The sequence below is a fragment of the Emydura macquarii genome, unplaced genomic scaffold (assembly GCF_026122565.2).
Source record: "Emydura macquarii macquarii isolate MOO-44397 ecotype Brisbane River unplaced genomic scaffold, CSIRO-AGI_Emac_v2 contig_1039, whole genome shotgun sequence".
Classification (NCBI taxonomy): Eukaryota; Metazoa; Chordata; order Testudines; family Chelidae; genus Emydura; species Emydura macquarii.
The window spans coordinates 2,065,432-2,081,382 of record NW_027131176.1 but is presented as its reverse complement, the minus strand read 5'-3'; the positions used below and the strand labels follow the sequence as shown (position 1 = coordinate 2,081,382).

The 15,951-nt window shown below is 48.8% G+C and overlaps 1 protein-coding gene across 1 annotated transcript; it reads right to left on the bottom strand.

Annotated features, from left to right (window-relative positions):
• Positions 1 to 60: 60 nt before the first annotated feature.
• On the bottom strand, positions 61 to 15,413 carry LOC137150905 (opsin-5-like). The gene is made up of 4 exons (XM_067544960.1): positions 15,312 to 15,413; positions 10,800 to 11,093; positions 5,080 to 5,411; positions 61 to 814 (listed from the first exon to the last, which is right to left on the bottom strand). Exons 1-4 carry the CDS (start codon positions 15,382 to 15,384, stop codon positions 470 to 472), a joined length of 1,044 nt encoding a protein of 347 aa, XP_067401061.1. The 5' UTR covers positions 15,385 to 15,413; the 3' UTR covers positions 61 to 469.
• Between the last annotated feature and the right edge of the window lie 538 nt (positions 15,414 to 15,951).

The following is a 15,951-nucleotide window of genomic DNA, read 5'->3' as shown; positions in this document are numbered from 1 at the left end:
TCATCCTTGTTTGCTTAAAGGCATCTAATTTTTTTTTTTTTTTTTTTTTTTGGGGGGGGGGTTCAATTTCTAGCCTGATGAGTTGTTTTCTCTTGAGGCAGAGTCATGAGCTGCCCCACGGTCCCAGCATAAAGTCAAAAGCACAGAAAAAAAACCAAAACAATAAATCCTCTTTCAAACATAGTACTTACTCCTCCACAGTAATGAAACTGAAGCTGGTTTGGTTTGGTTTAGGGCAGGAAGAAATCCACTGATATTTTAATATTCATAAAGTGAAAGTCCTTCAAAACATCTCTTTCCTTGCTGCTTAACATTAAAAAAAAAAATCAGGGTTCTTTACGACATTTCACTCGATTCGTGGCAGCAATTTATCATAACATACACGATGACAGGCCTCCTGTGCTGATTCCCGATCATACATGACGAAGCAGGCTTTTCCGTTGGGTTGTAAAGCCAGCTCTGCTGCTCATTAAGTTGAGGCCTCCCCGCTGTTCACCACTGCAGCAGGACAAGCACGTATGTTTTCTCTACCCATCCACATCATCGACACAGGGTTTTCGATCGAGTGCTCCGCGCTAAAGAAATGAACTTGCCAGCCGCAGCAACACTTCATTTGCTTAATTTCACGCCGGAAAGTTTTGCTGAAGATGTAGTAAATGAAAGGGTTATACGCTGTGGAAGATTTAGCAAACAGACAAGGCAGTAGCGTCAGGACGGGATGTAAAGAATGGCTGGAGTTAAAGATCGACCAGAAGCTGACCGCTGCGTAGGGCGTCCAGGCGCCGAGGAATCCGACGCTGACCAGCACAGCCATCTGAAAAAAGCACAGTGTATTCAGTCCTCAGCTAACACCACTTTCCCCCTGTCTGGCTGTGGTGCATGAGGTATAGTATGGCCAGCCTGGACCACAGAGGAGAACGGAAGCATAAAGGGCCCTAAACTATAACTCTCATGAGGCAATGCTGTGCCATTAGAATCAAAATATTTCCGTTTTCCATAGAGAGAAGACACTTTTTCTGAACAGCTTTGTTTAGTCAAAACCCCAATTTTCTGTCCAAAAAAAAAAAAAAAAAGTTTTGATGGAAACTTTTTGACCAGCCTTACCCAGCACCATATGGTCTCTTTGCCAATTAATAATACTGTAGCGCTACAAAGCGGACCCCTACTCAAAATGATACAATTATGTGTTTTACACCATTCCAACATGGCTGGAGATATAGATATATACAAGCCTAAATCAGGGGCGCGGCTGTATGATGTAGGTCTAACGGGCAGCATAGTACATGAGGCATATCACTCATGGCCGTGCAGTGCATGCTGTTGAAACCCAAGTGGATCCAAGTGCACTCTGAATGTCTGTCCATAGTGTTAGTTAAACGTATAGAACAAATGAATGGCCCTGATCCTGAGGCAGGACCCCTCCCGGCTTTCCTCGGTAGGCAGTACCTATTGAAATCCGGGAAGTGGGTGGGCATCTGAAGGCCCCTCTCCCAGCCTAAGGGGAGGAGCTACTGAACCCGGGGTTCAAATAAAATCGGGGGACAACGAATGACAAAACAGGGACAGAAGTGAGGGTTGTAGGGTCATAAGTAGGGAATTGGAGGGGGATCCTCTGTGGGCAGTAACCTTTGCGGCATTCTGATGGGGTATGTACCCCACACTGGCAGAGAGTGTGTTAGCTGGAGCCAGAGAGAATTCATGCCCAGGTTGCACCTGGAGATCAGGCCTAATTTAGGATATGGCCCAGCTGGGAAGGAGCTGGGTGGCTAGTACAGAGGAAGGACTTCAGGGCAGTGGAAGAGAGGCAGGCAGCCCGGAGAAGAGAAGGTTTGGGGGATCCTCTTTTGAGAAGGGAATTCTGGCAAAACGCCAGGAGAGATACTGAGATGCTAAAGGGATGGAGCAAGCCCTCTGTGGAGAGCCTGGATAGAAGGAGAAGGACTGGCCCTCCAGGGAGAAAGGCCTGGGAGCTGTTGCTTGCTATAGGAGTCTGAACAGACTCTGAAGAGCTCAGAAGAGGGCTGTGAAAAAGGGCCGAGGGGCAGGCCGAGGCAGGAAGTGGTACAGGGAAGCAGCAAGGGGTTTAAGGGAGTAAAACTTAGCTGCTGGCTATGAGGTCCCTGAACTGGAACCCAGAGGAGAGGGAGGGCCTGGGGTCCCCTGTTGGCCACCAAGAAGAGGGGCGTGAAAGCCCCTGATACAAGGAGTAAGGACTATTGAAAACCCAGAGACAAGGCATGCAAGACCCACCAGGCTCAAAGTCAGGGGCTGAAGACCTGGCCTGAAGTCATTGGACCATTGTCCACGGGACTCTGTTCCCCCAGGAGGGGACTGAACTTGACCTGGCTGGAGGGCCAAGCCACAAGAAGAAGCAGAGCACACTGCCGCAGAGCCAGATTGGCTGTCAGCAGTGGGCACCAGAGGCGCGTGGCCTGCGTTGCTGCGGGGAGTTGAGTGCACTAACCGGTGAGTCCACTCTTCTTACCGTTACAATCACGCACCCAACGCATGAGTGTGTCTAACACGCACCATCTACCCCTGGGACGGGAGGCCAGCTGGGTCTTAACCGTGGTAGGGCATGATCACGAATTTATCGCTTATCAGAGCATAAATCAAACCCCGGTGAAACTCGCCACTGGGCCTCCTCTCTGAATTGATGAATGCTGACAAGCATCCACATCACAAAACCCAGCCCTAATTGGTTTGGCTTGGTAGCCACCTCAGCGGAGAGCAAGAAATGATGCAGCTGGAGACTAAACAACTCTCTCTGCCCAAGAGGTACTTAAAACGTGGGGCCGGGGAGAATCGATTATGTAAATAACTGCTGAACTCTAGGGTGGAATCGTGCAGTAATGACTTTCTCCCAAGAGTAATGAGGCATCAGTTCTTTTATCACTTCTTTCTATTACAATAATTACTATCTAGGAGACCGCCTCTCTCCCCAGGAGATGCTGCCACAGCTGCAGTCAACTGAGGCAGCTGAGCTCGGGCCTCATGGGTATGAGAAGGTGAGGGCAGCTGAAAGTGTGTTCCCCATTAGAGCCCTGCATCTTTAGAATTTGCTTTTCCCATCTCTTCATTACAGGTCACGTTTGCTAATGCTCAGAATTTGCTGCTAGACCCAGCTATCTCCCAGGTCTCTAGGGACTTAGGGGATACGTGAAGCTGAGGGATGATTAGACGGGGAGGGGGCGAGACTGTTCTGGTGGTGATTTGGGTAGTGGTGTTTATTAAATTTGACCAAAATCTTAAATAGGAACCTAGTTTGTTTGTTTGTTTTTAAGGCTCCTAATAAGTGGCTTGATTTTTCAAAAGTGAGTTCTCATCTGCACTCATTAACTCTAGGCTCCCAGATTTGCCAGCCCCAAGCGTTTGAAGTTCGTGAGTAAGGCCCCGGAAATTAGGAGAACAGCTTCACAATCTTGAGAATTTTTTTTTAAAATACATTCTGGGTTCTCTATTTTTGCCTTCTAATTCTTGAGTCTTATGGGTCACCTTTTCCAGCTTTTCTCAGCATCCGTGAGGCTAGAAACTTTTCTTTTAAATAAAAGCTGAGATTCTCAGGTAATCACCTGGCTCCAAGACCTGGGGCTTTAAGAAAAACACCAAATACTGTGAGACTTGCAATAAAATTGCAATAAAATAAAATTGCAAGAGTTGGCAACATTGGGCTCCTGATGGTGACACTTCTAACCTTGTAGCTCTCTTATGCCCAGATCCTCAAAGGTATTTAGGCACCTAACTCCAAATCAATGGGAATTAGGTGCCTTTAAGGATCTAGGCCTTAATGTTAATCTTGGCCATATGTTACTGCTAGAGTAGTGTTATCTGTGGGTAACTACTAGAACCTGCTTATTTTGTGGTATGTAGTTTCTCAAAGGGTACCCAGAATTTGGGCTAAGGATACAAGTGAACAAAGATAATGACAAATTACTCTATGCACCAGCAGGTATAAGTTGAGGAAATGAAAGTTCTTTGAATCAGATAGTCCTTTATGTTGTTCATCAAGGCAAAATTAATGTTTTGTTCCTTAATGCTTACAAAATAACATTTTGCCCTGCCATGCTAGTGTTCATCTGAGGTTTTCAAAGCACTTTACAACATGAATTCCGGGATTTCGAGGCCAGAAGGGGCCATTGTGATCACCTAGTCTGACCTGCTGCACAGCACCGGCCAAAGAACTTCACCCACATTCTGCATCAAACCCATCATTTCTGTTTCTGCTGCAGCCTATCTACGGTAGTTAAACCGCTCCGTACGCTTGCGTGGCAACCAAAACATCACTTTGCCCACCCTTCCTCTGGAGCAGAGCAGCTTTCCGACAGCATTTGTTAACACGATACGGTAACTGAATGAGTGCAAATAATTGGTCATTGGAGCAGGAATTTGAACTTGGGTCTTCCAGACTGCTAGCCAGCATGCTAACACCTGGGCCGTAGGATATTCTCCATCTTTCCTGTCAAAGCCGTTCCGCTTCAGATAAAATACTTGAATAGTTAGCGGGCCAAATGTAGAGCATGACCATGACTCTCTAGCCCAGAGGTGGAAGATCATGTTCATGTCCTTGCTCCAATGACTATTCAGACACAGAGGAACAGCTGAGCATGGCCATCAGATGATCCCACAACCCAGGGGCTATGGCGCGCTGCTGGAAGGTGGGATACCCAAGCACAAATCCATTCTCTACATCAGACTGAGGTGGGAATTGAACCTGGGGTCTCCCATATCTCAGGTGAGTAGGCAAACCACTGCCTGAAAGGTATGAGCTGGGCACCTTCTGAGGAGCTGCTGGGGGAAAGTTCTCTAGGTACTTGGAAAGTTGCACTCAATTCTTTCTGGCTTTTTAGGCCACAGAAAAGAGTCATCCGAGGCTATCAGAGACTCTGAGTCTCATAAAAACAGCCTGGCTGGATCAGGTTGGAGAAATGCCACAGAGCGTCAGATAGGTGCAAAATAAGATGGGCAAGAGAGCCGCACTCACTGCGTGTGAAGGGAGCTAGATGGGGTCCTGCAAGGGTCACTTCACACAAGGCCCCTGAATGCTTTGCACCATTACGGCCCTTCAGGTAACTAACTCACCAGCGTCAGCCTCCTTTCCATCTTCGCCGCATTAGGGATCCTGTCCAAGTTCTGTATCTCTTGATATGCTTTGTGAACCTTCCACGCGATCCCCAAGTAACAGGCGAGGATGGTCAGTGCAGGCAAGAGCATGCAGAGAACAAACATGCCCAGGATGAACGAAAAGCCGTTGGAGGAGTTGTGGAATTCACTCCATGCTATCGTGCAGGAGGTGCCGAATGGTTCGGGGCCATAATAACCCCAGCCCAGCAATGGCAGAATGGCCCAGAGCAGTGAGCCCAGCCAGATGAACGCAATCAACATGCGAACAGCATTCTTGTTGATTGTTTTGCCTGGAAGAAAAGGAACAGCAAGTCTGTCTGAATCTCACATAAGCCCCCATGATTTTAGGCTAATTAAAGGAATCTAAGATTTACCCTATTGGAGCCTCTGTCTTCCCACTGGTGTATCAATGGTGTTGCACCATGTCAGCCATGGATGCCCTGGCTTTCACAGGGACAAATCTGCATCCAGAATCCAGGTCCTCAAACTGGCCTTTTTCGACCCAGTGCAGCAAGGGAGTGGTGCCGCAAAGGCAGCTGAGGTACCTCTGCCACTCCCTGATCCTCGAGTCACTGCATGTCTGTCCGTGCTGCAAGACAGACTCACGGCACCGAGTCTCGGAACCCGGGTTAGCTGATTCAGGCTCGGGCCAGAGGACTAAGAATTGCAGTGTAGACGCTGAGGCTCAGGCTGGAGCCTGGGCTCTGAGATCCGAACATCTACACTGCAGTTTTATAGCCCTGTGAGACCAAGTCAGGGCTCACGCCACCTGCCATGCCGCGGGTCTTTTCTTGCAGTGTAGACATGCCCTGAGTGCCAGTCCAGGGTTGCCGACTTTCAAACACCCCTGCCCCACCCCCTGCCCTGCCTCTTCTCTTGAGGCCCCGCCCCTGCTCTCTCCTCTCCCCCCTCCCTCCATCGCTCGCTCCCCGCCCCCCTCACCCATCACTCACTGCCCCCTTCCCTGGGACTCATCTGCTACCTGCAGAGCCAGGCTGGGAGAAGCTGACAAGGAGCCTGCCTGCCTGCCCAAGCAGGACACAGCGGGGCTCATACCTGGAGCAAGGAGCCAGGGCAGGGAGGGGTCGGTCACCACAGCGAGGGGCCATGGCTGGGCAATTGGGGCACAGCTGCAGGAGGAGAGGGGTGAGGTTGGGAGGAGGGGCTGATGTGGGGGCAGAATTGATTGGGGGCTGGGGGGTAGAGCTGATTGCTGGGCAGATATGGGGATAAAAGCTCTTGCAGCAGGCGCCAAAATCACCTCCATAAATTTGGGGATGTTGACAATCTAATTGTCTCTCACACATATCCTAGCAGTGGGCAGGGGGAGTACAGAAATCAAAAGACAGGCCAAAAAATATACAATCTTTAAAAAAAACCCAAACCATCAGGATGTTGGGTCAATCATGATTTGGGGCAGAGGGGGTGGGGTCTGATTTATGGCTTTTTTAACATTTGGGGCAGACAATACTGCTGATTCCCCTTCCCACATGGGAAGAAGCTATACATGTAGACTGGTATAACTCTTCACCCTAAGAGTACTGTACTGCTTTCACTATATCGATAAAGTGAAAGCAGTACAACTTTTGGGGGTTGACAATTCCTAACAGAAAGCTTGAACGTAGATAACAATAACAAGTAGTTAATTAAATTAAACCTGGTTCCAGGACCTTCCAGCGTTATGGTGATACTGAAACAAGTAGTAGCATTTGTAAAAATAACTATGAAAATTAATGGAAATAAAGCAAATATTATAGTTAATATAATATTATTCTGTGTGTGAATAATATAGTTAGAGGTGTGTTTGCTCAGTATCTCTTAGAATCAAACTGCAATGCCTCGATCCAGCAAATATGTTTGTACCATGAGTAGTAAAACTTTTCAGGATCCAAGTCTAAAGTAGCATAACTAATTAAAGGAAAATTCCAGTTATGTTGCATAATTGAGTTTATAATCTATAAAAACAGAAGAAACTAATAAATCCAAACAGCAACTGAATGCCATCATAAATCCACCATCATCCTCTAGATCTGAAATGTGGGTTCTCTTACTCTGTTACAAATGGAAAGAAAATATTTTTTTAAACCTGCTTCTGAAACTGTAGAAGGTAGAGAGGAAATTTAGGGAATTATCAGTGACGTTTAAATAATTCTTCCATTTGGAGTTAACAGAGGACAGGCAATTCAGTTGATTTGGATTGTTCTTTAATTTTTTTAATGCAGGCATACTTAATGCATCTCTGGAAAAGAAAAGTAATGTAAGCAAATGGATGAGTAGGCTTAGAAGAATTACATTTTTATCTGTAAATGTTGGAAAATGTTGATTTCACAGTGCATACATAACTGATAATAAAAATTTACAGATAGCCAAAGTAGAAAAAATGTGGGTTGAAAATTTATGAGAATTTGAGTTAAGGATATTGTATATTTTGTTTTGTATTGTAACTTTGTATATTTTTACATATAATGTTGGCAATTTGTGTTTGAATGGTTATAAAACTTTAATTTTTTTAATCGCAGCATATACGGTCATTGACTAATGATTGTCTATCCTCCTCCTTGTCTGATCATCCCCAAATTCCCATAACTGTGAAAATTTAAATTGATAAAAATAAAAAATGCTTAAGAACAAACATTGACATTAGCCATTGAAATCACAAAAAAATAGGAAGTGAATTCTGCCAAGCCTATAGATGGGTTACAAAACTATACCTTTTGAAGAGGGTGTGTGTGTTTTCTTCACACAACACACAGTCATCCTGTGAAATCAGGAGCCAGAGGATGTTGTGAAGGCTCAGACCATAACAGGGTTAAAAAAAGAACTAGATAAGTTAATGGAGGATAGGTCCAGAAATGGCTATTAGCCAGATGGGCAGGGATTGCTGTTTGCCAGAAGCTGGGAATGGGCGATGGGATGGATCATTTGATGATTGCTTGTTCTGTTCATTCCCTCTGAAGAACCTGGCATTGACCACTGTCAGAAGCCAGGATACTGAGCTAGATGAACCATTGGTCCGACCCAGTATTGTCATTCTTATGTGTGTGGGTGGGTGTACGTATGGGTGTGTGTGGGTGACTGGAGTGTGTGTGGCATGTGCATTTGTACGAGTTTAAGTGGAAGGCTTGTGCAGGCTGTGTATCTGTGGGGAGTATGTGATTTGTGGGCAGTGTTTGTGAAGAATATGAGCTGTGTGCATGTCAGTTGTTTGTGTGGAGTCTGGGGAGCGGGTATATCTCGGTGGTGTGTGGGTGGGTATTGGCGTGATGTCCCTGGCATGTGTGTGTTTAAGCGAGGAATCCCCAGTGGGCAGTTAAATGTTAAGGATCCCTGTGTGCTTACTGGGCAAGCTGGGCAGAGGTTTTGTATTCACACCTGCCTGCTGGAAAGAAGTTGCTGAGGCTTGGAACCGGGAGACAGAGGGAGGCAGGGAATGAGACAGGCCCAGGGAGGGAGGGACAGAAGAAGTGAGACAGACCCAGGGAGGGAGAAATGAAGGGATTGATCCCAGGGATGGGAAACGTGGCTGCAAACGGGAAGCTCCCGCCACACCACTTCTGAGCCTGTGGCAGAAATCCAGGCCGCAGCCTGCTGCTGAGGGCAGGGGAGGAGATCCGCAGAGGGGATTCGCTGCATGTCCCATTCAAGGAGCGAGCTGAGCGGGGCATGCTCTGCTGTCACCCGTAGCCAGGGTGGTCATGCCCGGCCCAGCAGCCTGGGCTCGCTCCTGCTGCAGTGGCCGAGCGGCTCGGTGCCTCCCGCGGCTCAGGCACCTGTGGTTCCAGCTGTTGTCACTGCTAAAGCAGCAGCTGGGCGGGAGGAAGGCAGAGCTTGGCGGGCTCCTCTTCCTCAGCTGCTGCACACGCTGAGCGCTCAGTGACCACCTCCAGCTGCCGTCACCATGCCCCTGAGACGGGGGCCCAGCCCCACCTACCTCATCATCCTCTCCTCCCTGCTCCACAGTCTCAGCAGTCAATTGGCTTCTAAAAGTCTCACCCTATCAAGTTAGTAGGAACTGGGAGGGCCGGGGGGGAAGGGGGAGGAAGGGGGTTTGTGGTGGAGGCCGCTTATGTCATGCAACCAGACTTTTAGCCAGGTTCCCTTTTCCATTCTGGGGGAAAACCAGACACCTGACAACCCTCCAGTCCCAAGGAACAACCTAGAGCAGCTGCAGGGCTACCGGGGGCCATTCCAGCAGCCCGGGAGGCCAGGTGGCAGCATGATGCCCCTTTCCCCCAGCCAGGACCTTGAGGGTAGGCGGCGCATGAGTCAGGAAGCTGGTTCCCTGACCTGGCCCATTCCCCTGTGGCCAGGAGCAAAGTAGCCTGCTTAGCGATGCTAGGAACTCAGGAACTGTCTCTCGTGGGGGTATTCCTGACACCTGTTAAGGGATGACCTGTCGCACCAACTCATTCCAGTTGACAGGTCACATGTCGTGGTGGATTGACACTGCTTTCCCCCACCCCAGAGGCTATTGTCTGTCTCTTCTAGTCTGAAGTCAGATCTCCTCCCCTGCCATATGGTTTCTTTACAATTTCCCTCTAATAGTGGCTGCCAACACAACATTTAAGATAATGAAGTGCAGCCTTCCTGGAAACAGCTGTCAGTATCTGCTGTAGATGGGCTATCAAATTGTTTGTGGCTCTGAGTGGCTTCTACTGCACTCTTCCTTCAGGGGAGCTCAAAGATATCACCCTAATAAAATCTCCAGTTTCCACCAACACAATGAGTGAGAATCCTACGGTCACCAAGGAACAGGGATAGATGAACCTTAAAAGATTCTGAATTTCAGGACAGAGAAGCACAAAATTTTGATCTGAAATCCATCCCTATAGCATTATTTGTATTACAGCAACATTTAGAAACTCCAATGTGCTAGGTGCTGTACATAAACTGAGTGAGAAACGGTGCCTTCCCTGAAATTACAGTCTAATTAGATGAGACTGAAAAAGGATGGGAGGAAGGAAAGATTACCTACATTTACAAATGGAGAACTGAGGCACAGAGACCTAGGGCCCTATCCACAAAGGTACTGAAGTCCTTAATACATATGTACCACACTACCTAATTAAATCCTCAGTCCTGCATTATGCACCTAAGGAAAGGAACCTCAGAAGCCAGCACACTGAGCTGAGAGCCACCTATGATCTGAAACTGGCTCTCTCAACTTAACAGCCCAATGCTCTGCTATTGTGGTCCCCAGATGACTCATTGTCATGACCCACAGGCCTCGAACCCAGGTCCACAGGAGCAGCCATGCTTCAGCCCTCCACTTGGTAGCCTGCTGACAACTGCTGGCCGAGGAAAGACCCATGAAGCCCAGCCAGAGTTGGAGGCTCCGCCCTTAAGGTCCTATTGGCAGAATCTCAGAGGAGCTGATTGGCCCACTGGCCCTATTTAAGCCAGTAACAAGAGCAGGACGCTGACTGAACAACCAGGATCCATCCTGCCCTGGACTGTGTACCTTGTTCCTCCTCCTGCTGCTCCCCCAGCCTGACTTCCTGGCATCCAAACCTGGCTTGGCTCCTGACCTCTAACTCGTGGTTCTGATCTTCAGTTTGTCTCCTGCCTCTGACCCCCCCCCCCCCCTGACCCAGCCTGACTCCAGCTCTGACCACTAGGTCTGGCTGCCCACGACCCGGCCTCGACACTCCTCAGCATTGTATTTTATTTTAACTTACTATTAGATGTGGATGAGTTGGTTACGAGGAAGCGGATCACAGCCATCATGCACAAGGTCATCATGCTGGAGACGCCAAAGAGGAAACCCATCAGAGCATAATATATACAGGACGCATCTCCTCCCAGCCATGCGTGGTTCCAGGCTGAGGCAATAGCCAGCGGGTACATGCTGATGGCCATGCCCAGATCCGTTATGGCTAAGTTTATTATAAGCAGCTCGGGTGACTTGAGATGGGACGAGCGCTTCATGGCGGTAGCAAGGATCGCTGAATTCCCCAGAATCGTCAGGATCGCTGAGAGGGGGAAAGAGCATGGATAGTAATATGTGTTTGTTTGTTTGTTGACATGCCAGTGACGTGCTGGATGCAGTGAAGGACACAACCGGGGCCAGTCGCTGGCCCAAAGTTAGCCTAAAATACAGACAGGCAGGGGTGTCATTTTCAATGGGGAAAGGGGAGGCAGTTGCCCTCCCCCAAGACCATGGTTTACTCCCCTCTGACTTTTCATAGGCCTATATGCTCCATTATGTTTGTCCACTTTTCGCCCCTCCTCCCCCAGACTTTGCAGGATATCAGCTGATCACATATGATGGTCTAGATACTGACATAACTTTGCTTCCCCCTAAGAATTTTTCTGAAATGATGTCCCTGCACGCACAGAGCTAAGGTGACCTGGGAGACTTGGAGGAGTTTGGCTAACAATGTGGCTCTTTGGCTTCCTCTAGTGGCTAGCTGATACAGAGGTTTGCAGCTGATACTGTAAGCTGCGGGGCCTGGTTATTAAATTCACGTGGTAGTAATAATAATAATAATAATAATACTTGGCTCCGGTGCTTAATTTGTAATGAAAGAGGTGCTGGGGCTCATGCAATTTTTTTACACTCATAACTGATGCACCAAGTCAGAGGTGCCAGGGCTATGAAATGCCAAGCCTAGAGGTGCTGGGGCAAGCCCTGGCACAAATTAAGCATTGCTTGGCTCTTATGTAGGGGTTTTCATCAGTAGGTCATAAGAACGGCCACACCGGGTCAGACCAATGGTCCATCTAGCCCAGTAACCTGTCTTCCGACGGTGGCCAATGCCAGAAGATCTCAAAACCCTTCACAGTCTTGAATGCATTTATCCTCACAATGGATCTGGCAGTCCCAGGTTAAGTCCCTGCAGCTGACCTGCACAGAGATGTCATTAGTAACATTTCTCCAGGATACCGCAGAATTCACCATGGAATTCGTTGTTTTGCTGCAGCCAGGCACCTGGCATTTCGTTTTGTCTCCCTGCCCTGCCGGGACCTGCCTGCAGCTGTGCCTCTTACCTACGCTGATGTAAGTCTGTTGGCGTCAGTGGTCACACTAGTGTAAAAGCAGCATGAGCGAGCTCAGAATCAAGCCCAGAACTTCCTTGTAGTACCTAGAAGCACTATTTTCACTTAGGGGATCTCTGATGCTCCATCTCCATGATGCCTGTCAGATCTTACACTAAATAACTAGCCCTCAGAAATGCTTAAGATATACAGGGCCAGATTGCCTGGTATGGTCTGGCTGATTTGCACAGCTCGTGGGATGCAAAGCAGTTATCAACCTGACTGAACTGGTCCTTGCGTGAGCAGCCGAAAGCAGCCAAGACGTACCAATGAATAGGGCCTGTGATGTTCAAAACCCGAAGATTTTTGGGCTAGACCTTTGCCTTATTTGACTTTATTGAGGAAAGAGCAGGATTTGACCCTCTGCCTAATAACACTCTTCAGTTTTTGTCATGCTACTTCTAGTGAAAATCTCTGCCGAACCTATGTCCCTTCGGACGCTTTCTTAGCTTTGCTGACATCGCAAAGCTTTCTTTCCTGACTCCAGGACCCAACCCTTCCAGCCCTCTACGTGCAGCAGAATCCAGGACTGGGCTCCTAGTACCAGGGGGCCCTGCTTGGTCATTATGCTGCATGCCACACCTGGGTTGTTCTGAGCGCATTCAACACCCCTTGGGATTGGAGGGCACTCCGCACCTTGTAGCACTGTATCCAGTAGATGCACCTTTCCCTTTCTGACATGCGCTCTGGTTTTCCCTCTCTGTTTTCCTTCCCCAGGCCCATAATCATGGTTTAACATCAGTCTGGTCCTTTACATTATGGCACTGGTTCTCAAACTGGGGGTCGCAACCTCTTAGGGGGGTCGTGGCCCTTTTCACATAGCAAGGCTCCGAGTGTGACCCCCGCGCCACTGTGTGAGCCCCAATCCTGGCCAGGCATGGGGCTGTGAGCCTCCCTGCTTCCGGCTGGTGGAGAAACATGGGGGGGAGGGGGCAAGCGGTGATACACAGATACTGCTCACACACACACACACACCTTCCTCTGTGCCCCCCTATGGGGCTGTGAGGGATGGGGGGGCGTGAGGAGCAACGCCAGCGCTCCCTACATCCAGGTCACTTTCCCCACCTGGGCTGTGCTGTGAGGCGAGCATGAGGAGCTGCTGCTCTCCTGCCCTCCCCTTACGCAGCCCAGGTGGGGAAAGTGACCTGGATGCAGGGAGCCCTGACATTGCTCCTCAAGACCCCCCCCTCCCCCACAGCCCCCTAGGGGTGCGTGGAGGAGCAGCTCTCAAGGTGGGAGCAAGCAATAATACCAGCCGCTCCGTGCATGCAGGTCTGCGCCCCCCAGGTGGGCGCAGGAGAGGGTAGCAGGAATTAGGGGTGAAGAGGGCACGATGTAGGGGTTGGGGTGAAGGAGGAGTGGGGAGCCCATGGGGGCCAGGAGGTCACACTCAGAGGCTTGCTATGTGAAAGGGGTTTGAGAACTACGGCACTAGGGCTATATCTAGACTAGGTGCTAGAGTCCTGGTGTTAGATAGATGGTGTTAGTTAGCTAGATAACACCTAAACTTTAGCCAAGACACAGCAATTGTCCTTTTAGTACGTGCTAAACGGTTAGGGAAGCCTAGGCTTTAACTGGACCAGGTTAGCATGTGCAAAAGTATAACTAACCTTGTTTTGACTGGAGGTTCACTGGGCGTTAGGCTGAGCTAACAAACCTGATCTATCCTACATAGGTCCTTACACCACCCCCATCAGTGTAGTATCCTCACACAGTTAAGTCCTAGTCTAAATGAAGAGTCTATTGTTAAGGGATAGGCCGTTTTAATGATGAAAATAGCCACAAGTTGCAAACTCCTATAAACGCAGGCAGCTGATCTGAGGAGCACAGACAGTGCTAGGAGTAACCATGTCATCCCCTCTTGCCTTGGCGCATGCTTTAGCCTAGCACACCTCCACACTCTAGTGTGTCATTTTTCTTGCCAAAATATTCTTAGAGAGTGTCCAAAATACCCCGAGCAAACAATGGGGCCTCTTTGCTTCTCAAGCAAGTATGGTTCCGCAGCAGTGGGGTTGATCTGAAGTTTTACAGTGAACGTGCCCTCTACAGTCAGAAATGGAAAAAAGGAAACAACAGATTCTCATTGTTTACAGTGCCTGCCCTTCAGCTGTGCAAGCAGGACGGTAGCAGTGTGCTCATAATTACGATGCAGTGATGTATCTGTAGGGGGAAAAGACGGGGGAATTTCCAACCCTGTAAAAATAAACCATTCCTTGTTTTCTATAGATCCCCAGCAGGGGAACATATTTCCCCCCTCCTCTAGACCCTTCACATGCTCATTTCCTAAATACACCTTGACTTGTCTTTTCCCTTTGTCTGTAGCTTGGAGACTTACTGTATGGCTAGGAATTTAGACTGGGATTTTCCAAACAGCCTAAGGGAGCTGAGCATTCAAATCCTATTGAAATTCAGTGGCAGTTGGGTGCCTAATTCCCTTAGGCTCTTTGGAACATCCCAGCCTTAACAAACAGCTCACTAAGATGCTATTCGACAGCATGCAAGAAACCCACAATCAATAAGTATCCTGAACTTAAACCACACTCTGTGTGATACGTATGTACCTGTGTACTTCATTGTAAATTTACCTTCAAAAACACAAAGAGCTATACAAAAACCAGATGCTATTTGAAAACACTCTCACCCTTTTATACAAGGTTGTCCTATTAAACCTAAGCTGTTCTTAGGAAGAAATGACATCCCACGGCGACCTTAGGATCGGACCAAGGATGCTTTCCTGTACAGAGTCCCACAAAACTGCCTCTCTTCTCCTGATCGTCAAAGTGACCCATGGAATGCCAGCACTGGGATGCTGGAAACAGAGGCAGGTGATTTACAGTCTTGATGCTGCAGAGAACTTCTACTGGCAAAACTTAATTATCAAAATTAAAGGCAACGAATTCTGGAAGGGAAATTAAACATCGTGCTTCAGGGCTCAAGCCAATTTCTAACCATTAGAGACCAGGATGAGACCAGGAGGGTGGGGGCAGGGGCAGATTATCCCCTGTCTGCCTATTCCTGCACCTTCCTCTAAAAATTCTGGTGCTGGCCATTCTCAGAGGTAGGACACTGGACTAGACGGACCATGGGTCTGATTCAATCTGGCAGCTCCTATTCCCTAAACAAGCAGCTGTGACGGTGGAGGGAGAACTCACCTATGATCAGAAGAAACACTCCTGCGCCGTAATCCACTGTCGGGTGGAGTTTGGACAGATATTGCTCCTCCATGGCCCCTTGTGGAAGTGGGCAAAGATTTAAATCAGAGACAAAGCGATGCTAGCTGGGATGGTGAAGAGGCTCTTCCTCATGGTTTGCCTGGAGTTTGTCCACAGGTGCAGGCAGAGAGGTGGGGTGCAGTCAATGTGAAGGGTCCCCTGGGCTGTGCATTCTCATCTCTCCCTCATGCTCCCTGGCAGGAGATGAGGGGTGTGGAGCTGGGGAAAGCTTTCCTCCCTGGGGAGTGTCAGAGCTCAGCACAGCCACTGCTGCACACTCACTGCCTAACTGGCTACCAGAGCCTCCCTCCACCCACGCTGTTCTGCTTTCTGGCTTGTCAAGCAGCCTCTCAGTGCAAATCCCCTCTCAGTGCACTGCGGTGGGCAAAAGCAATTGCAGCTCATCCAACGGCAATACAAGGCAATAGACTGTATGGAGCAGCGAGCTTTGCTATTGCTTTATTTCTGAGGCATGGAGATGGGAGAGCCGGGGAGGATTCCCTTTGCTCCGCCCTGTTCCAATAGGCAGGGTGTTTACAGCTGCGGTGCTTCGGGTTGCAGGCCCACTCCTGTAGGCAGG